Source organism: Diabrotica virgifera, chromosome 9, assembly GCF_917563875.1.
Source record: "Diabrotica virgifera virgifera chromosome 9, PGI_DIABVI_V3a".
NCBI classification, from domain to species: domain Eukaryota; kingdom Metazoa; phylum Arthropoda; class Insecta; order Coleoptera; family Chrysomelidae; genus Diabrotica; species Diabrotica virgifera.
Genome location: NC_065451.1, coordinates 179,223,394 through 179,246,472, shown reverse-complemented (window position 1 = coordinate 179,246,472; position 23,079 = coordinate 179,223,394). Strand labels below are relative to the sequence as shown.

Sequence of the window (23,079 nt, the reverse complement as noted above, 5' to 3'; positions counted from 1 at the left end):
TGCAGACAATTTTAACGTTAACAACGCTCGTACCTGTTCAACACATTGTAACAGCGACGATTATCAACGCAATCTGAAACAAGAGCTGCTTGGATATTCTCCCAAAAATTGTCAATGCTTTAAAAGCTATTTCATCCCAAAATTTAGCAAAAGCGGGAAAAGGCAAAGTGGATTCTGGTAGAGAGCAACTAATTATTTTTAATGGGTAATAAGCCACAATTTTACTAAAAAATGATTTTTTTAACGTTTTGACGTCCAAATCGGATGCCGTTGTCAAAATACAAAAAATATAATATATTTAATATAATAATATAATTAAATATAATATAATTAAATACAATATAATTAAATATAATATAATTAAATATAATATATTCTAATAATTTATTTAATCTGACTCATTTATATCGGCAATTCAGACATATATTATACATTTTAAAGTAAAAGACTTTAAAATGATATTGAAAATTGTTCATTCGATTTCATGAAATCAACCCCATCTCAAGAATATCCATCACAAAAAAAATCATAGCATGTGATCTGTCTTTAAAAATATAATCACATGCAACGGTGACAGTAAAATTCTCGCGTTAGAGATTCCATAGTAAATCACGAGGGAAAACCAGGAAAAAACCTCGTGATACCATCCCGACATCATCAGTATTAGGTCTTACTTTAGTTTACTCTCAAAACTAATAACAGATTCTAATACAATGCTTACGATAATAATAGTATTAAGATCTAATACTTACGATGTCATGATAGTATTACGAGGTTTTTTCCTGGTTTTCACTCGTGATTTACTATGGAATCTCTAATGCGAGAATTTTACTGTCACCGTTGCATGTGGTTGTATTTTTAAAGACAGATCACATGCTATGATTTTTTTGTGACGGATATTCTTGAGTTGGGGATGATTTCATGTAATCGAATGAACAATAATTGGCAATATCATTTTAAAGTCTTCTACTTTAAAATGTATAATATATTATGTCTGAATTGCCGATATAAATAAGTCAAATTAAATAAATTATTAGAAGAATTTTTTACAAAGCAACAACATTTTTGTTTAATTCATTAATATTTTTTCTATTTTGAGAACGGCATCTGATTTGGACGTCGAAATGTTAATAAAATCTTTTTTTTGGTAAAATTGTGGCTTATTTCCCATTAAAAATAGTTAATTACAACAGTAGAGAGCAACACTTTGTATTATACAGTATAATATATACCTAATGAGACGTATCTTGCCTAATAATAAAAAATCATGTTTGTAATTGATTCGTATTATTAGGTTATGTTCTCAATAATTATATTTAATCATACTTAACAAAACAGCACTTCTCGAAAATTTCACAACTGATATTAAAAGCTAAAATCCCCAAATCTTAATGGCAATGCATTCGAAGTGTAAAGGATCTACTCACAACGTGACGTCATGCGCGACCTGAACGAAATTAGGAACGCTCCGTGTCGTATCTTGGGTTATTGTATCATGTATTCTCATACTCTAAAATATTAATTATGACTTCACTACCTGAATCATAATGAACTTCATTATGATACAGATTTTCATTACGATACAGATTTTTAACCAATATGGCATTTGCGATAAAGGTGGCATACGCGCAGTGGCCAATGGCGAGTCCAATACATACGCTTTGACAGTTCTCAATATGTAAACAAACTGTCAAACTGACAAACTACTTAATCATAGAAAAAATCGTGTATGCAACTTGCATTTATTGATCATTGTGGAGCTCGTACTCTATACGCAACTCGCCGCCAGGCGGCTCGTTTCCTATCCCTCATACTCGCTACATAATGATCATTATTAAAGGCTCGTTGCATAATATACTATTTCCGTCGACCGTCCATTTATGATCAATTTTAACACCCTCAAAATCATTGATTAATGACCCCTATTAATGAATGATTTCCTATTAATGAACGATTTCAATATAGCCAACCCAACATACATTGTTTGCATAAATTAATTAAACGTTCTGTGATTGGCAGTGACCCGTGGTGTAGGCAACCAAATATATACCTATTTATATTCCCACTAAAAAATTTAAAATGAAGTAGCCGCTGTTAGTACTATATGTCATTGTATGTCATTATTTACTTTATTGTTTAAAATTCTGTGTATTTGAAAATTCAAAAGATGGATATATCTTTATTTCTGAAAAGTGCGGTCGACGGAAAAGTTTTGTTAACGAACTCGTGAATTAAAATGGCGATTAACAATCTCGAATAATAACGCGCTCGCGCCGCTCACGCGTTAAAATATCTCAATTGTTAATCGCCCTTATTAATACACTTGTTGGTTAAATAACTATTAATAATTTTTATTTTGACATATATTTCGATTAGTAAACAGATCGGTGCACCTACAGTCGGAAAATGAAAGAATGCCCATGAATGATCACATCAATCACTTATTTTGTATTTGCTGTCTTTTTCTATAACAAACGTTTGCTATTTATAGAAAAAGACAGTAAATACAAAATAAGTGATTGATGTGATCGTTTATGGGTATTCTTTCATTTTTCCGACTGTACATTTGCTATCTGTTTACACTGCTTGCCCGGTAGCCATGAACGTTAACACGTACGCAATATCTCATAGACCTATTTTATATGTTTTAAACTTTGAGTTTCAATAAAATTTGATTGGTAAACAAATGGGTGAAACTTGCTAAGCAAAGTTTTTTTTAATAAAGGGGGGTTTGAAAATTTCGAAATTTTAGATTTTGTTTGTCATTTTAAATAAAAGTACATAACCTCAAGAATAATCTCTGAAAATTTCAGATTAATTGGAGCAAAATTGCCGGAAATACAGCATGTTGAATCTTCTTACCTTCGACTCGTTGTGCAGCAGGTTCGCACCAGCGCGCTTGAGCGTAGTGAGCAACGGTCAACAGCTATTCCCATTTTCATTTGAAACTTACTCCGCAATTCAAAAACATATTCCGGTGTGGATAAAATTAAACATTAACATTAAAATAAAATTTGACAATACTTTAAATGCGTTTTTCTCAAAACTGATTTTATCAAAGGCGGTAGACAATGACTGCGTTCACCAGATGCAAACACATTCACAAATGTTTGCGCTTTGATTCTAAACTTGTTGACAGCGAACTGAACGGTTGGTTGTTTAGGTTAAAATTTGACATTTTGCTTGCTTGGTTTGAACGTAACCTAAAATAAATTTTCTCAATAAATACGTTTTTGAATTTATTTTTTTTATTAAAGGAAAAAAGAAAATTTATTTAATAGATAATAACGTAGCAGAATGTCTTCAGTAGCCTTTATTTTATATATAAAACCCTTATCAATATATTTTACAATATATTCAATTTAAATTCCCGCCATATTTCAACACGTTTGCAAAGTTCAACTTAAATATCTTATGTTTGCAAAAATGGCGACCGCTTTCCAAACATGTTTGACGTTAGCAAGTCGCTCAGAACCAGAAAGCGCAAACTGATTGCCAACGTTTGCATCTGGTGAACGTGCCCATTGTAACTCAAAAACTGCTTGACCGATTCACCTGGAATTTTGTATATATTTTCTTTATAGTCTAAGAGCTGGGAGCGGATTTTGTTCGTAATAAGTAATATGGAAAAACTATACAGGGATATGTTGAATTAGTGGTTTACATAACTTTCCCCAACAGCCGGAAACCAGAGTGGGGGACGAGGGTAGCTATAAGGGGTCAAAGTCGCGGTTTTTATTATTTTTTTGTGACGCTCATGATCGAGATAGTGCACCAAAATTTGGGAATAAGTAGTCAATGACATAACTAAGTAAAATCCGCAGAGCCGGACCCGAGCGGGCGACGAGGGTAGTTATAAGGGGTCAAAGTCGCGGTTTTATTATTTTTTTTTTTGTGACGCTCATGATCGAGAGAGTGCACCAAAATTTGGAAATAAGTAGACCATGACATAACTAAGTAAAATCCTCAAAGGCGGAAACCAGAGTGGGGTCGAGGGTAGTAATAAGGGGTAAAAGTCGCGGTTTTTATTATTTTTTTTTGTGACGCACATGATGGAGATAGTGCACCAAAATTTTGGAGTAAGGAGGGCATGACGTAGCTAAGTAAAATTTTTAGGGACGGAACGCTGCGTGGTCGACAAATCGGTGGAAGTAGGGTGAATATAAAAATATAACAGTTTTTTGCGACGTTCGTGTTTGAGATAGTTCACCAAAATTTGGGAATAAGTAGACTATGACATAACTAAGAAAAATCCCCAGAGCCGGAAACCAGAGCGGGCGACGGGGGTAGTTATAAGGAGTCAAAGTCGCGGTTTTTTAATTTTTTTTGTGACGCTCATGATCGAGATAGTGCACCAAAAGGGAATAAGTAGGTCATGACGTAACTAAGTAAAATCTCTAGGGGTGGAACGCTGCGTGGCCAACAAAGGGGTGGGGCAGGGATGAATATAAAACATATAAGGGGTTTTTGCGACGTTCGTGATTGAGATATTGCACCAAAATTTGGGAATAATTAGACCATAACATAACTAAGTAAAATCCCCAGAAGCGGAAGCCAGAGCGAGGGACGAGTTTAGTTATAAGGGGCAAAGTCGCGGTTTTTATTATTTTGTTTGTGACGCCCATGATGGAGATAGTGCACCAAAATTTTGGAGTAAGTAGGTCATGACGTAACTAAGTAATTCTCCAGGGGCGGAACCCTGCTTGGGGTACAAAGGGGTGTTAGACAGGGGTGAGTATAAAAATATAATATCCACAAGGAAAAGAAAATGTTTTTCCTGTAGTTGGCTCTATACCATCAATCACAAAAATTGGAAAAAATCCTTTGAAAAAGGTATAAAATTTTAATAAAATCCCTTTAAAGGGCTACATCACAACAAAACGTTTTCGATTTTTATAAAAAAGTCATCATCAGTGTTAGATAAACTGGATGCTAGCTGAGCCACCAAAGAAAAATATCCGGGTAAAAACCCTTTAAATATAACATAGATGCGTTAAAAGTGCATACTTTAGTAAAATGCCTTAGGAAGGTCACATGGTAACTAGGATAATGCCCTAAGGTAATGTATTGAAATTTCCCAACACGTGGGATCCAAATTGAGTTGTTTACATTCCAATAACTTAATGTTAGTCTATAGGAGTAATACTAATATAAAAATAAAAATGTATACCATTTTTATTCAGTTGCAATGCGAAGGCAAAACCATCTTATTCTTCACTTAGAATACGGAGCGCAGTCCAGCACTCCGAATTGACGATTTTCGACGCTTATTTTAGTCTCATCGGAGAGACGTAGGCCTGCTGCTCCATACTCTGAGTGACCAACAACCAGAGTTTATCCCCCACACCGCAACTGACGTGAATGGATCAGGTAACTAGCTTCATCTGGCAATTGAAAGGTAAGGTAAAGTTTTCAATCCTAATAGCGACATTAATAATATTGAAAAATATTAAAAATATTACTAAAATATTTTTAAATTGAAAACTTATTGGTCCATTTCCCTGGTGACACCTGACAATATGCAAGCCAAATGGATGCTGCAGTGAAGACAAAAGGGAAGGAATTCTACACTATGCAATTCACAACCCCCGTCTGCAGCTTGGTAAAGCCCAACGGAAAATGGGCCTAGTTACTCTATAAGAGTAATACTAATATAAAAAAACACACAACGAATTACCGACCTTAAATAACATGTTCCGTCTCGACAGCGCATCACGTAAGGAGACATCTGGAAGAATGACTCACCGTATAAGTGAGGAAACGACTTCTCGTGAACATTCGACAGTCAAGGCCACGGATTAACTAGTCATGGGCAGTTCCGTTTTTCTGGAACGTTCAAGAAAATGTCCGATATTTTTTATTCAATATATAAGGAACTAATTTTGTAAATTGAGTTAGTCTGTAAAATAAATTAGTCTGTAACTTGTATACATAAATTTGTATAAACGAAACGAGAGCATTATTTTAACCGTAAGCACGCTATACTCTATTCCACGAACATACGCCTGTTTTGGATTACTTCGACAACGAATATTTTACTGTGCAAAATAAGAAGAATCAGGGCCGGACTGGCTCATGAAAAAAGCGCCAACCCAAATTGTAAAAAAGGCGCCGACCTAATATCTAGACAAAGGCGTCAGACCCCCTTCCTAAGATTTTACATCAAACTTTTTATGCAATACAAAGTAAATCAATATTACTCGTGAATTTTTTTAACTTTAATTTTAATTTAACTCTATGAAGTACTTTACTATTTTTATTGGGAATAGTAAGTTATATTAAGATGCCACAAAAATATAGCTTCAGGTTCCCAGTATCCCTTTTAGTCCGCAGACATTGGAGTGAGTCATCAGTGGTGGTGCAGCTGGAACAAACTATGTGAATGAATGAGATGATATGGAACATCATCAACTACATCAACATCAGTAGTGAAGGGAACAAAAGGCAAGTACTTAGCAAAGAGGAAAAGAAGAAGGAGGAAACTATAATCTTCGGAAGAAGAGGGTCTTCGGTTAGAAGATATCCGGTCAGGGGTAGGGACCTAACCAAGACAGATCTTCCAGGGGAGGCAACCTTGCAAAGGAGCTCCTCACTTGGGGAAAAAAGATCTAGAGAGAAGGAGGAGAACTCCGACATAAGACTATGGTAAGAGCAATGGAGAAAAAAGAGTTACAAATAATTTAGTGAGACATAGTGAAAGAGAGATAGAAATTATCGCAACGGTCTCGAACTCAGGTCAAAGAGGCTTTGAAAAAATAAACGACATTATAAAGTCGAATGGGAAGAAAATATCTATATGCGGTCGCCAAACCGGGAAGAGAGAATAAATCTGCAGGCGACTTAGTATTGGTCATGGAACAAGGACTTTCCGGTGAGGAGAAAAGGTACCACGACCTGATAAGGGAAAAACCGGTAGTATGTGCAGGAGGTACATACAGCCCAGGAGAGGTGAAGTACCTTTAACTTAATACTATGACCACAATTACAAGAAAGGGTCCGGAGCAAGAGAACAGAGGAAATCGGTAGACTATTTTCATGGTTCCTGTAGAGAAATGGCTGACAGGGATAAGAGACTACTGGCAATTGTTTTGAAATTGAGGGAAGTCATAAAGACACTGGAGATCAGAGTAATTATATTATCATAGCCCCCATTACTCTTAATAATGGGGGGCTATAGAAGTAGGAACATCAGGCAAATCCTGAAAGTAATCTTTATGGGTATGGATATCCACCTCTCACTGAGGAGTACGAACGCGGGGACGCAGAAGTTGATTGTGAAGGGAGCTAGAAAATCCTACGCCGAGTTGCTAATCAAGGGTTGCGCAGACACGAGGAAGGAGGGGATTAGCGTCAAAAGCGCTAAGAAACTAGGGGCGGGGACCTCAACCTCGAAATGGCAGAAAAAGAACAAGCCGATCACCTGAAGAAGACTATCGTGGCCCGCACGGAGGGAAATACAGTAGAAGATGTCCGGAGCTATCAGGACATCTACTAGCTATCAGGCTATCAGAAAATATTTGATATAGACCGAGATGTCACAAAGGAAGAAATCCTGAAGATGGTTCGGAGGTATACCGGCAGCAGGAAGCCTAACGACGTCAAACTCTTCTCTATGGGAAAATGGAGAAGGCAATACAACTGGTACAGTCGGAATCGCAGCCAAGAAGGCGCTGAAAAGAGAACATGTACCCATTGGCCGGAAGTCGTGCAAGATACGAGAGAGTCTGAATGTGCCTCAGCGGTGCCTCAGATACCTGCAATTCGGGCATAGTAAAACCGACTGCAAGGGAAAAAACAAATCGGACTCCTGCTACCGATAAGGCAAGGGGGCACTAGGCACGAGATTAAAGTAGTGAGGATCTTTCTGCCTAACGTGTAAAGTCCGGTCACAGAGCCCACAGCTTACAGTTCTCGGAGTATAAAAAACTGATCCTGGAAAAGCAGAGCCTCAAGAGAGACCCTGCCACAAGGGACGAAGAAAGGGTGGATGAAAGCATCTAGGACCAGGAATCAGACAAAAACTATCTAATACGAAGTTCCTTCAAATAAATATGGAAAGGGCGAGGACCGCTCACGGTGTTGCAGAAACACTTGCACGAAGAGAAAGTTGTGACGCGATCCTCTTTTAGGAGTCCAATATAAAGTTGGTCTCTCGACAAAGAATCATTAAACATAGGAGATCTGTTGGGACAGGGAAAAACCTATCAGAATGGATCGACGCCACAGTGATTACTTTACTAAATGACGGTAAGGCACCTATGTTTGTGAGAGATAATAATGAATCATTTCTGAACATCTCACTGGTTTCAACGTCACTTCTAAACAGGGTCATAAGCTAGATTGTTTTGAAAGAAGAATTGCTCAGCTTACATAAATATGTGGGTTTTGAAATAACGAGCAAAAGGAAGAACAGGAAGATAGAGATATCGATCTAAAGAGACTTTTAAATGAGCAGTTTTTTATGGATATTTTTGGCTTGATTGGTCCGAGATGCGAGGATGTAAGTAAGTTGATCGAGGGTCTAAGTGCGACATCACAGTTGGCTTATGTGAAGTCAAATGGGAGGTACGAAAGGAAACAACCATACTGGTGGAATGAGCGGCATGAATATCTGAGGACAAATTGTATTAGAGTAAGAAGGGTACAATAAAATTCAACTCGTATCAGATATCAGATTATCTTTAAAGGTAGCAGATTAGATAAAGAATGCCTGATATAAGTTGAACGAGTTGAATTTTGTTGTACCCACTGGCCTTATTATGTAGCACTCTAGAGCGCAACAATCTTATACGTATAATGTAGAAGTAAAAATTGTCTTCGAGGGCGCCGCTCGTTGCATCTAAGCTATTTATTAAAATATAATCAGCGGGGATTGATACCTACTAAAGGCGCCTGAATCGCAAAAATGGTATTCGAGGGCGGCGCGGATCGCATCTAAGCTATTTGATTATCTGATACCTGATACATGTTGACCAGTTGTATTTTGTTCATTGTATGGCTTCATTAGGTATTTAGGATTATGGGCCGCAACAATCCAGTATGTATACCGTAGTTATGGAGCGCAGAAAAATACACCTTTGTAATTTAGGCCAATTGTGGGATGTAACATGTAACACTCTTTATATCAGATATCAGGATAATCAAATAGCTTAAATGCGAGGCGCAGTGCCCTCGAAGACCATTTTTACAATTTGGGCGCTTTTCGTAGGTATATAGATATATCCGCTATTTCTATTATATTAGAAACAGCGGAAATTGATACCTATATGTATATACCTATATTTATTAAAATATAATCAGCGGAGATTGATACCTACCAAAGGCACCTGAATCGAAAAAATTGTCTTCGAGGGCGCCGCGTCTAAGCTTTTTCTTATAATGGAAACAGCGGAAATTGATATCTACGAAAGGCGCCCGAATCGTAAAAATTGTCTTCGAGGGCGCCGCTCGTTGTATCCAAGCTATTTATTATAAAAAAAAACAGCGGATATTGATACCTACGAAAGGTGCCCGAATCGTAAAAATCGTCTTCGAGGGCGCCGCATCTAAGCTATTTATTGTAATACACACAGCGGATATTACCTACGAAAGGCGCCCGAATCGTAAAAATTGTCTTCGAGGGCGTCGCTAGTTGCATCCAAGCTATTATAAAAGAAACAGCGGATATTGATACATATGAAAGGCGCCCGAATCGTCAAAATGGTCTTCGAGGGCGCCGTCCGTCGTAGCTAAGCTATTTGATTATCTGATGCCTGATACAAGTTGTCTTTTGTTGTACCGACTGGCTTCATTATGTAGAATTCTGATTACTGAGGCATGTAAAAACATTTTTTAGGGGAATGGTAGCTGCATCATCTTTGTGTAAAGGTTCAAAAACAATTTTTTCCAGTTTAATTTTTTTTATGGATAGATAGGTACTATCGAAGGCAAAAGGCGCACCGGCCCGAGGGCCGGTGGGCCGGCGGGCCAGTCCGGGCCTGAGAAGAATGAAAGTAAATTGCAAATTACATTGTTGTTTATTGGAATAATTATTAGCGCCATTTACTTTCGTACTTCTTATGTTGCACAGTAAAATATTCGCTGTCCAAGTAATCCAAAACAGGCGTATGTTCGTGGAATGGCCCATACATTATCTATATTACTGTATACCGTAATGTTATGCGTGACGGTAAATATTATTTCGAACACGTACAAAGCATCATACCGAGCGATAAGAAGAAGATAATTAACCACAAAATATACTTTATCCAGATAATAAGCAAAAGCGAATTTATGGAAACAAAAACAAACTACTTTTCTTACTATGTAATTAAATATACCAAGTGCACAAATTAAAGGCAGTTATGTCTTTAATTAGTATTAAGTAATTAGAAATACAGAGAGACACTGGCACGTTTACTGAAAAATAAATACTTCTTCTTCTTCGTCTTCCTTTTTGTATGTAGACCAGCGTTTCGCAAGGTTTTACCATTTGCGACCCAATTTTCCATAATTATTTTCACCGCGCCCCCCTCGTTCAATAACAATATATCTATGCAATAATAATATACCTTGAGCAGCATGAAACCTAATAAACTAAAAAGACGTTAGCAAACGCTTCATAGTGAGTTTTCGAAATTCGAAAATTTCTTCGAGTTATAATTAAAATGACGTGAAAACAAAAATTATTTTTAATAAAAACTTTGATTGTGAACGAAATAGCTTTACTTGCCTCTTATTGCCATATTGACTCATATTAAATAGCCAGATCTAAAAAGCCTAACACTATTGGTGAAGATCTTATATTACCAACTGTAATTCCAATTGTAGAAACTGGGTTTGGAGATAATTTTACCAACAAATTGGAGTTTATACCTCTATCAAAATGATACTGTTGCCTGTCGAATTGGTGATATAGTTGAAGATGTACAGGATCAGCTAATCAGGAATCAGGAAGTTGCGTGAAAAGCTGTTTTCGATTCAGCTTAATGAGGCAACAGTAGCAATAAAGGTGCTCATTTTATTGCCTACGTTCGATTTTGTGATGGCAGATCAGTACTAGAACTACTTTTCTGCAGACCAATAGAATTGACATCAACGTCGCTTGCATTATTTGTTATCTTAAATGATTATATAAATGAAGCAAAAATAGAGTGGAAGAATTGCGTTGGAATATGCACCGATGGTGCTCCTGCAATGTCTGATAAGTTTACACCCGCTCGTGAATCAAAAGTCTCCAATGTGTATATGGAAACACTGTATATGGTAAACACAGAGAAGCTCTGGCTTGAATATTGTGCTAACTACGGTTGTAACAATAGTTAATTAGATTCAAAAAAATGAGACCTTTGAAAACTAGAATCTTTTTTGTACTTTGCAAAGACATAGATGCGGTACATTCAGCATTATTATTTTATTGTAAGGCAAGATGGTTATCACGTGGGAAATTTTTACAACGTGTTTTGAATTAAGACAAGAAATCGCCATTTCTAGAAGAACAAAAGAGACCGGAAGCCAAGATGTTTCACGATGGTTTATTTTTGATGAAATTGAGTTACTTGGTTGACATATTCGAGAAAATAAATATTTTGAACTTACAACTTCAAGGGGCCAATACACATATATTTGATATGAATGATAAAGTTAACGCTTTCTGTAGAAAATTGAAATTGTGGAGCAAAAATTTTAAGCAAAAAATCTAGAAACTATTTGCAAATGTGGATAAATATTTTAAAACTTACCAGGTTGAAGAAAAACACATGATTACCAGGTTGAAGAACAACACATGAAAGTTGTTTTTGTAACCATTGAAAATCATTTAGCAATGCTGGCGGTTTTAAATTACACCCGAAGGGCTCTCTACTACAGAAGAAGAAACCTTCATAGACTTTACGGCAAATGCCGAAATCAAGAAACAGTTTAATAATAAATCAGTCTTTGAATTTTGGGCAGGAGTAAATCATGAGTTTTCTGCACTGAAATCCAGAGCTTCCATATACGAGTACTATTACCGTTTTTACCGTCCTACTTTTGCGAAATAGGATTTTCCGCGATGGCTGCTTTAAAGACCAAATATAGATCGCAGGTAAATATAGAGAAATAACTGAGAGCGTCTATTTCTAATATTACACCCTGTTTCGATAAGCTTTGCTCTGCAAAACAGGCCCAAGGAAGTCACTAATTTACATTAAGCTTAGTCGATTTAGTATTCAGTGCTCTTCGTACATTCATAACTATGTATAGCTCCTAATCAGTGTTCATGTGTATTTTATTTTTTATTTTGTCAGAATTTTGTTTTGCTTTGATTTTAGTAACTAAATTAGTCAATGTTTTTGGTTTTTTTTTTGATATTTTCACGCCCCCCATTGCTAAAAGCGCGCCCCACTAGGGAAGCGCCCCACAGATTGAGAATCACTGATGTAGACTTTAAAGCATGTTTCTTCTTCAATATTAGCCTCCTAAATTGTTTAAGTTATCGCACCATCTTTTTCTTGGTCTGCCAATACTTCTTCGTCCATTTGGTGACTTATCTCGTGCTATTTGTACTATCCTATCCTCTGTCATTCTACTAATGTGTTCGTTTCACTCCTGTTTCCATTTTGTCACCCATCCATTTATGTCTTCTACATTGCATGATCTTCTTATGTTTTCGCTTCTCTCCCTATCCAACAGACTTTTCTCTGATATTCGTCGTAGTATTTTCATCTCTATGGTTTCCAGTAGTCGTCTCGTTTTAGATGTGTCAGGTCTTGTCTCCGCCGTGTATGTCAATATAGGTCTAATTGCTGCTTTACAGATTCTTGCTTTTGATTCTTGCTATTAATAATAGGTAAGGCAATTTTGTTGGTAAATGTAGGTTTATAAATATTAGGGGAGTCAATAGCGATTTTGACTTCGGAAAAAATCAAACAAGATAGAACTTTTTGTAATTTGATTAAGAAATGTTTAATAAACAAAATATCAAAAAGTTCTACTCCAAAAGTGGGTGCTTCAATTTTTATTAAGCACATGAACTTCGAAATTAATTGCTTTTTTAAATAATTACGAAAATATAAATCTTAGAAAATAACTGACTTGATCAATAAAAAATTCAGAAAATTTTACACAAAAAACTTTATATAAAGCTTTAAAAAGGGGGTATCTCCCTGTAGTTGGCTGTATACCTTCATTATAACAACGTGGAATGAAGTAAACTCTTCTGTTGTATGTAGGCATATGAATTTATTGAAATTCTTAAAATTTATCCACAAGAGAGTGGAAGTACAAAACGTTTTCGGTCAAACTGATCATCATCAGTGTAAACCTGGAAATAAGTGAACCACTAAGCTTAAAAAGCAAAAGGGTGAAATTTTGACAGTTGAAAAAATAAGAGTGGTTACTTACATCAAGTGTACAAGTAATTGTAACTAGCCACTTCAGTGGCTTTTACTAGTTTTTACACCTATTGAAGTGGCTAGTTATAATTACTTGTACACTGGACGTATGTAACCACACTTTCTTATTTTTTCAGCTGTCAAAATTTCACCCTTTTGCTTTTTAATCTTGTTGGTTCACTTATTTTCAGGTTTACTCTGATGTGATGATAAAATCACCCTGCTCACAAACATTGGCGCACTGTATACTAGCGTTCGCCGAAGCGAACGGTTGAGTTATTTTAATATAATTATTTAACTAATAGATCCCATGAAATTTTACACATTGGACATAAAAGAAGAACACTTAAGCTATCTTATAGTTATAATAAAAAGAAATAAAATGTATGGGCATAAGTACGGTGAGGGCGGAAAGTGAGACTTACATGCATTTTGTTTAAAAGTAATTTAGAAATGTGTAACTAATACCATTTTACTTATATAACTCTCAAATTTGCATAACTTACTTTTCAAACATCTAACTAAATGTTGTTTCATTAAAAAAATCTCAGAAATTTAATTCAAATGATCCTCCTCCTCTATCTGTTCTCCTTCATAAGGATGTAGTGGCGTCATGTAAGTCCTTTGACTATTTCTATCCAATCCTCTCTCTCCTGTGCGTGTTGTTTTGCGTCGGAGAACGAGTAACCAGTCATGTCCCTTATTTGGTCCGACCATCGTAATGGAGATCTTCCTCTGGATCTTCTGCCCTCTACGTTGCCTTCAACTATCATTCGTTCCATGCCTTCCCTTCTTCTAGTTATATGTCCAAAATATCTCAATATATTTTTGTTGATAGTTGTGCTCAGTCTAGTTTTTATGTTAAGTTCGGCTAATATTGAATTATTTGTGCGATGTGCGCTCCATGGTATGCGCAACATTCTCCGGTAGACCCACATTTCAAATGCCATTATACGTTTTGAATCTGCTTTTTTGATGGTCCAAGTCTCTGAAGCGTAGGTGGCGATAGGAAATATTAACGCTCGAACAAGGCGTAATTTTGTGTTTTTTGTAATGTCAGTATTCTTCCATATTTTTGTGAGTTTGGCTGTTGCCGATCTGGCCATTATGATGCGCCTACGGATCTCGTCTTCGCATCATCCACTGTTAGTAATAACGGAGCCTAAGTAATTAAATTGTCTAACCACTTCGTAACCTGCCAAGTCTCTTATCTCCGGTTGGTTGTTTCTTATTCTATCGATGATCATTACTTTGGTTTTCTGTATATTTATTTTCTAACCATATTCTGTACTCACCGTTCCTAGCCTATTCATAATTTCTTCCAGTTCTTCTGGTGAAGACGCCAATATAACAGTGTCATCAGCATAACGTAGGTTTTTTATTTTTCTTCCTGTTATCGTTGGTCCACCCTGCCATTCCTCAAAAACTTGACGCATAATGTGTTTACTGTATATATTGAATAGAATGGGGGATATTATACATCCCTGCCGCACTCCAGATTTTAATTTGAAGTTTTTCGAAACCACATTATTAACTCTTACATTAGCGGTGTTATTTACCTAAAGTGCTTGTAATAGATATATTAGATGTTCTGACGTACCCATTTCTCTAAGCATATGCCACATTTTATCCCATTTTACGTTATCGAAGGCCTTGGAGTAGTCAACAAAGCACAAATATGTTTCTGTGTTAAACTCTCGAGATTTTTTGATAATTTGACGAATATTAAGAATGTGTTCTCTTGTTCCCCTACCTGGGACGAATCCGCATTGTTCTTGTGGAATTTGCGGTAAGAGAATGGATTTTAATTTTTCATTGATTATTGTTAGAATTACTTTGCTCGCGCGAGATATCAACGCTACTGTACGGTAATTACTGCAATCTGTCGGAGAATTTTTTTTGTATATGGGAATAAACGTGAGTTTACCCCAGTCATTTGGCCACTTTCCAGTATTCCAGATCTTATTGCAAATTCTAAGCATTACTTCCATCCCTAATTCTCCCATTTCTTTGAGTATTTTAGCTACATAATACAAATGATACGACGTCTCAAAAAATGTCATTTTTGAAAATTCACAGTTTTACAGAATTACTACCACTTTAGGAGGGTATTACTCATGTTTGAACAGATATATTAAAATTTTATAGGCGTTTTTTAAAGCTTAAGATGTAGTCTTTGAAAGGCACTACAATATTTTACTTTAGACACAAAATAAACAACTCCTTTTTGAGAAAATTGAGAAAGATCTAATAAAAAAACTGAATAATATCAGTGTAACAAACCAGCCACCCTGTGCGGCGCCTATGTGAGGGATACTAAAAATTGGAAAGTGCCACCCACCGACACATGGCGTTCCGAGAAAGCAGTACCTACATGGTTTTTAATCGCCCAGTGCCCTAATAATTTGTGTCGTTTGAGTGTTTTGTTTGTGTTTTAATGTTTAGCAGATGCGAATAGACAGACAATATTAATAGCGTCTGTTTTTATTCAGTTAGCGTTTAATCAAGTACAGTGGAACCCCGATAAGTCGGCCCCCGATAACCCGGAAGTCCGGCTAACCCGGACCGATTTTCATCAGATAAACATTTTGATTTTAAATATTTTGTATTTTTCAATTTAATTGTGGCTTATTTCCAATCAAAATAGTTAATTATCAGACAATCCTTTCAACAATAAAAGTGTATGTAATATAATATTTGAGAGATAATGTGTCTAGACTCTCTGTGTCGTGTACTTATGTGTGTAATTTGAACACGAGATTAAAAATTACTCATAGTACACGCCGCAGAAACAACAGCCAGCTGTCTGCAGTATCTATTCCTTTTTATTTCAAACTGTCAGCATTGTTTAGGAAAGACTATTTAAAAAATTCTTTTATAAACAATGGTCTTTAGTATTGTGTGTCTTGTATTGTTTGGGTTTGGTTTTTTTTTAGAATTGTAATGAGTAGGTAATATGTACTGTGCATATTTATAAAAATATTTCATGTTATTTCAATTCTAACGGAGTTTATCTGTAAGTATACCGTATTTTATTAATTTTTACCATATTCTCCGGCTATCTCGGATTTTCGATAACCCGGATCGGTCGTGGTCCCGATTAATCCGAGTTATCGAGGTTCCACTGTATATTCAAATGGGAAATAAGCCACAATTTTACCTAAAAATGATTTTATTAACGCTTCGACGCTTAAGTCGGGTGTCGTTGTCAAAATACAAAATAATACTTAATAAACAAAAATGTTGTTGCTTAGTAAAAAATTCTTCTAATAATTTATTTAATCTGACTTATTTATATCGGCAATTCAGACATGTATTATACATTTTAAAGTAGACGACTTTAAAATGATATTGCCAATATTGATGAGTTGCGTTCCTGGGACGACTTTCCTAAAAGATAGTTCATTCGATTACATGAAATCAATCCCAACTCAAGAATATCCGCCACAAAAAATCATAGCATGTGATCTGTCTTTAAAAAGACAACCAAATGCAACGGTGGCAATGAAATTCTCGCGTTAGAGATTCCATAGTAAATCACGAGGTAAAACCAGGAAAAACCTCGTGATACTATCCCGACATCGTAAGTATTTGGGTTTACATTTAGTTTACTCTCAAAACTAATACCAAATTCTGACTTGATATTTTAAATTTTAAATAATACTAAAATACTAAATATGTACTAACTCGATATGTTACTGATTTACTAATTGTGGTATTTTCTTTCTATTGACTTCCTCCTTTAATATGGGTAACCACATCCTACTGCATTCTGCCGAGGAATTTGCGACACAATTGGTTTCATTTAGCATAATTAGAGCCGCTTCTTTGATTTTTCTCTTTTTACTATCTGCTTCTTTTAGGACTATACTTGAATCTCTCCACTGAACTCTATGTTCATTATCCCATGCGTGTTGACATATTTGAGATCTATCAAATTCTCTATTTTTTATATAAGACTGATGTTCATTTACTCTAACGTCTAATGGTCTTGACGTTTCACCTATATAAAACTGTTCGCATTCACAAGGTATTTTATAAATACAATTCTTTGTTCTTTCTTGTTCACTGTTAGGTTTAGTTTTAGATAGAATAGATCTCAATGTGTTTGTTGTTTTGAATGTTGTTGATATGTTGAATTTATTTCCTATTGTTTTAAGTTTCTCGGATAGTCCTTTTACATATGGTATTGATATTTTCCTCGTATTATTTCTTGTGAATGTTGTAGGATCCCTAATAATAAATGTTAGCTTTTAACTTTTGTATACTAAAGACGAAGTACCTACACAGCTTGATCCGATATCGTGACTTTCATTATAAATAACCCTAAACCCTCTTAGACTTATTATCATTAGTAACATTACATATATGTGTTCGGCTACCCAATATAGTATTATGTAATAAAAAATGAATAACCATTTCTAATTTCGTTGCAAAACGAAAATACAGCTGAACCATATTCTAGTCCAATCAGAGAGTGCATCAAGCACCTCTACCGGTTTCGAAACTTATTAGTCTCTCATCAGGAGGCACATATGCTGCTCTCCCTGATCCAACCAAAACAAACACCAGCGTGCAGTCCCGGATTGCAACGAACGAAATGGCATAGATGCCCTAGCGGCAACTGCTAGCAAAAAGACTAAGTTTTCACTCTAATGGCATATAAAACAACATAATGCTATTCTACATCCCACCAGAATGAAAACAATGGGAACCATCTCTGGTTACACCTCCGAGGCTTCTACAATTTGCAAGCAATACGGATGCTGAGACTAAGGAAGATGAGGGAATTCTACAATTTACAATTCACGTCCCATCTGCTCAGCGCGGTAAAGTTCCAACGAGAATGATTCCCTTAATCAGAGTAAATGTAAATAAAAAATGAATAACCATTTCTAATTTCGTTGCAAAACGAAAATACAGCCGAACCATATTCTAGTCCAATCAGAGAGTGCATCAAGCACCTCTACCGGTTTCGAAACTTATTAGTCTCTCATCAGGAGGCACATATGCTGCTCTCCCACATATTCTCTGATTGGACTAGGATATGGTTCGGCTGTATTTTCGTTTTGCAACTAAATTAGAAATGGTTATTCATTTTTTATTTACATTTACTCTGATTAGAGTACAAAGGGAACCATTCTCGTTGCAATCCGGGACTGCACGCTGGTGTTTGTTTTGGTTGGATCAGGGAGAGCAGCATATGTGCCTCCTGATGAGAAACTAATAAGTTTCGAAACCGGTAGAGGTGCTTGATGCACTCTCTGATTGGACTAGAATATGGTTCGGCTGTATTTTCGTTTTGCAACGAAATTAGAAATGGTTATTCATTTTTTATTTACATTTACTCTGATTAGAGTACAAAGGGAACCATTCTCGGTGGAACTTTACCGCGCTGAGCAGATGGGACGTGAATTGTAAATTGTAGAATTCCCTCATCTTCCTTAGTCTCAGCATCCGTATGGCTTGCAAATTGTAGAAGCCTCGGAGGTGTAACCAGAGAAGGTTTCCATTGTTTTCATTCTGGTGGGATGTAGAATAGCACTATGTTGTTTTATATGCCATTAGAGTGAAAACTTAGTCTTTTTGCTAGCAGTTTCCGCTAGGGCATCTATGCCATTTAGTTCCTTGCAATCCGGGACTGCACGCTGGTGTTTGTTTTGGTTGGATCAGGGAGAGCAGCATATATGCCTCCTGATGAGAGACTAATAAGTTTCAAAACCGGTAGAGGTGCTTGATGCACTCTCTGATTGGACTAGAATATGGTTCGGCTGTATTTTCGTTTTGCAACGAAATTAGAAATGGTTATTCATTTTTTATTTACATTTACTCTGATTAAGGGAACCATTCTCGTTGGAACTTTACCGCGCTGAGCAGATGGGACGTGAATTGTAAATTGTAGAATTCCCTCATCTTCCTTAGTCTCAGCATCCGTATGGCTTGCAAATTGTAGAAGCCTCGGAGGTGTAACCAGAGAAGGTTCCCATTGTTTTCATTCTGGTGGGATGTAGAATAGCATTATGTTGTTTTATATGCCATTAGAGTGAAAACTTAGTCTTTTTGCTAGTAGTTGCCGCTAGGGCATCTATGCCATTTCGTTCGTTGCAATCCGGGACTGCACGCTGGTGTTTGTTTTGGTTGGATCAGGGAGAGCAGCATATGTGCCTCCTGATGAGAGACTAATAAGTTTCGAAACCGGTAGAGGTGCTTGATGCACTCTCTGATTGTACTAGAATATGGTTCGGCTGTATTTTCGTTTTGCAACGAAATTAGAAATGGTTATTCATTTTTTATTTACATTTACTCTGATTAGAGTACAAAGGGAACCATTCTCGTTGGAACTTTACCGCGCTGAGCAGATGGGACGTGAATTGTAAATTGTAGAATTCCCTCATCTTCCTTAGTCTCAGCATCCGTATGGCTTGCAAATTGTAGAAGCCTCGGAGGTGTAACCAGAGAAGGTTCCCATTGTTTTCATTCTGGTGGGATGTAGAATAGCATTATGTTGTTTTATATGCCTTTAGAGTGAAAACTTAGTCTTTTTATTATGTAATAATTCGTCACCCATCGCGCATCGTGACGTTTGTATACCTTATATCAGTAAAAAAAATGTTTGTACAAAGTCATCAAAACTTTTTTCTGTACAACTTACCTATCATTCATTTAATAACAAGCTTAAAAAATAATAAATGTTAAAAAACATTTTTTTAAGCTGTTATAGAGTATGTCTGCATAACTTGGAACGTATTGATAACTTTTGTATTATCAGTTTTAAGGAAAAAAGTTATTCTCTGTAAAATACTTTATTGTATAAAATTTAAGATGCAACCATCAGATATCAACTTTTATTAATTTTTTACGAGATATGTCAAAAAATATGAATTTCATTCAAGAATAAAGCAGCTTTATATTTCACAATATCGAAAATTGTTATTAACGAAAGTTGTTTGGAATTAAAAACTATGATTCAATATCCAATTACATCCTTCTAATTGAAATATTGTGAACTATAAAGGTAATTAGCTGTTAAGCGAAATTAATATTTTTGTACATACCTCGTATAAAATTTAAAAAGTTTGACATCTGATGATTTAATCTTAGATTTTAGACCAGGTAGAGTATTTTATAAAGAATAATTTTTTTCGTAAAATTATTAATAAAATAGTTATCATAATTGTAATAAAATAATGATGTTGGGTATCCGTAACTTGAGAAAAATTTGCATTTTTTTTTTAACTAGAACGATGTAACTGCATATTAAAACATAGTTTTTAATTCCAAACAACTTTTCATAATAACAATATTTGATAGTATTCTGAAATATAAAGGTACTTTACTATTTAACCAAATTCATATTTTCAACATACCTCATATAAAATTGATAAATTTTGATATCTGATGGTTGAGATTCAGATTTTACACTATGCGGAGCATTTTATAAAAAATAAGTTTTTTTCTTAAAATTGATAATAAAATGTTTCCCATATGGTTCCTAGTTACGCAGACATACTGTATAAGAGCTCCAAAAATTGTTTTTTTTTATCTTCAAACTATAATGACATATTCGGATTCAGCATAAATAAAAATAAAATAGAAACATATTTCATCAAAGTAAAATGATGAATTCAACGATAGGTACTTTTAAATTTATTGAAAACAATTGTTATTGTTTAAACAATTAAAAAACAATTAGCTTCTAAATCTGTGATTAGAACTTTTTACCTTAACATGTATATAAACTAACAAAAAAATTTAGAAAAATATAAGCTTGTTCGAATTTTTCTGAAACAATGCCTGTTTTCGTTCTATATTGACTCCCCTGTATAGTAAATATCCTTTTGACATGTTTTGAATTTAATATTTATTTTTATACAGTCCCTAAAGCTTTTTATATTGTTAATAAATGGTTTTCGCCCCACGCTTTTCTTTAAGGAATGTGTTAGATTTTTTCAATTTTTTAACGAAGGTATGAGATTTTTGTATATTTAAATCTGTCTAACAGTTTCTTTTTCGAATATTCCTTCCAGTTTGAATTTATTTTTTATTTTTTGCTTTTTAGTTGATTCTTTTGTAATATTTTAGTCACCCGTAACTAAGGAAAAACGTTTCTTAGTTTTTTTTCCTATATTTTTATTTTTTACTTTTTTGTCTTACACTTTTCAAAAATTAAAATATATCGTTATGTTTATTAAAATATATGTGTATAAAACATATGATGTACATGAACATGAAAAGTAGTCAGAATCAGCAAAAAATTTTAAACTTTATTGTTTATTTATGAAGCATAATGTAAACAATTAACGTAAAAAGTGAAATTAAGTTAAGTAAATTAACGTTGAAAAGAAGGCAGTCAAATTAACGTCTAAAGATTTGACACAAACGATTGAATTAAATAAAAGCGTTTAAAAAAGAGATATTCCTACCACTAAATATCACTTACCTTCTGTTGCATAGATCATATTCCTGGACATACACTTCAATGTCAATGCAGAAATGTTTTCAACCCATGATTAGTTTCCACTTATAAATTGTGCACAAACGATATGGAGTGCAACGAAATACTATAATTCCTTATACAGGGTGGCCTACTAACGGTTTTTTTTTCGAATATTCCTTCGAGTTTGATTTTTTTTTATTTTTTGCTTGTTAGTTGATCCTTTTTGAATATTTAGTTGTATATTTTTAATTTTAGTCATTCGTAACTACAGAAAAGCGTTTCTTAAATTTTTACCGTAACGTAAACAATTACCGTAAAAAGTGAAATTATGTATAGTTCATATAACTAGCTACAATCTGTAAAAGTTTCAAGTTTCGTTATTGTAAAAAACAATATAATTTAGGCATTTTCCATTAAAATCGTCTTTTTTTATTTAAACAATTAACAAACATAAAAACAAAAATTTTTATTGACTATTCGTGTACTGTTCCCGTGAATATATACGTCTGCAAATGTTCATTCATTTGCATTGAAAAGAAGGCAGTCAAATTAACGTCTAAAGATTTGATACAAACGATTGAACTAAATAAAACCGTTTAAAAAAAAAGATATTCGTACCACAAAATATCACTTACCTTCTTTTGCATAGATCATATTCCTGGACATACGCGTCAATGTCAATACGGAAATGTTTTCAACCCATGATTAGTTTCCACTTATAAATTGTGCACAAAAGATTTAGAGTGCAACTAACTACTATAATTCCTTATACAGGGTGGCTGGATTAAATTATTTATTTATTTATTATTAAACGGTAAAACCTTTTTTTTTACAATCATACATAAAATACTGAAATATAACATACAAAAATAGTTAAATTACAACATATACAAACATTTTTGATATTTAGAAATGTCAAAAGTGATAAAAATTACACAAATAAAAGTAAAAATAGAATAATAAAATATTTAACCTACTTAAATAAATGTAACCTACTTAAAACCTTGTCACAACTATATGTTAATTAATAAGCAATAAGAGAAAAGACAAAAGACACAAAAACAGTCAAATTAGTAGATTGTACTGTACGTTTTGAAAAAATTTACTTAATAGTAAAATAAAGAGGACTACTATTTCTACTATTTCCTACTATTTATTTTCCGACAGCATATGTCTATCACCCACCGTTTAGCGGGGATGGCGCCCCAAAGTTGAAAAGTTTTTAAAAAAGATGTTTAAAAAAAATACATTTTTCTATATATGTAACGAAAATTAAGAAGAAACCCTGGG

The 23,079-nt window shown here is 34.8% G+C and overlaps 1 protein-coding gene across 1 annotated transcript in view; it reads right to left on the bottom strand.

Annotated features, from left to right (window-relative positions):
• The window catches only part of LOC126892161 (uncharacterized), a 78,233-nt gene extending 56,378 nt beyond the window's left edge, over positions 1-21,855 (bottom strand). Inside the window, exon 1 of the mRNA XM_050661633.1 lies at positions 21,793-21,855. Within this exon, the coding sequence (XP_050517590.1) occupies positions 21,793-21,823 (31 nt within the window). The 5' untranslated portion in view covers positions 21,824-21,855. The remainder of the gene's footprint in view (positions 1-21,792) is intronic.
• Positions 21,856-23,079: the final 1,224 nt, after the last annotated feature.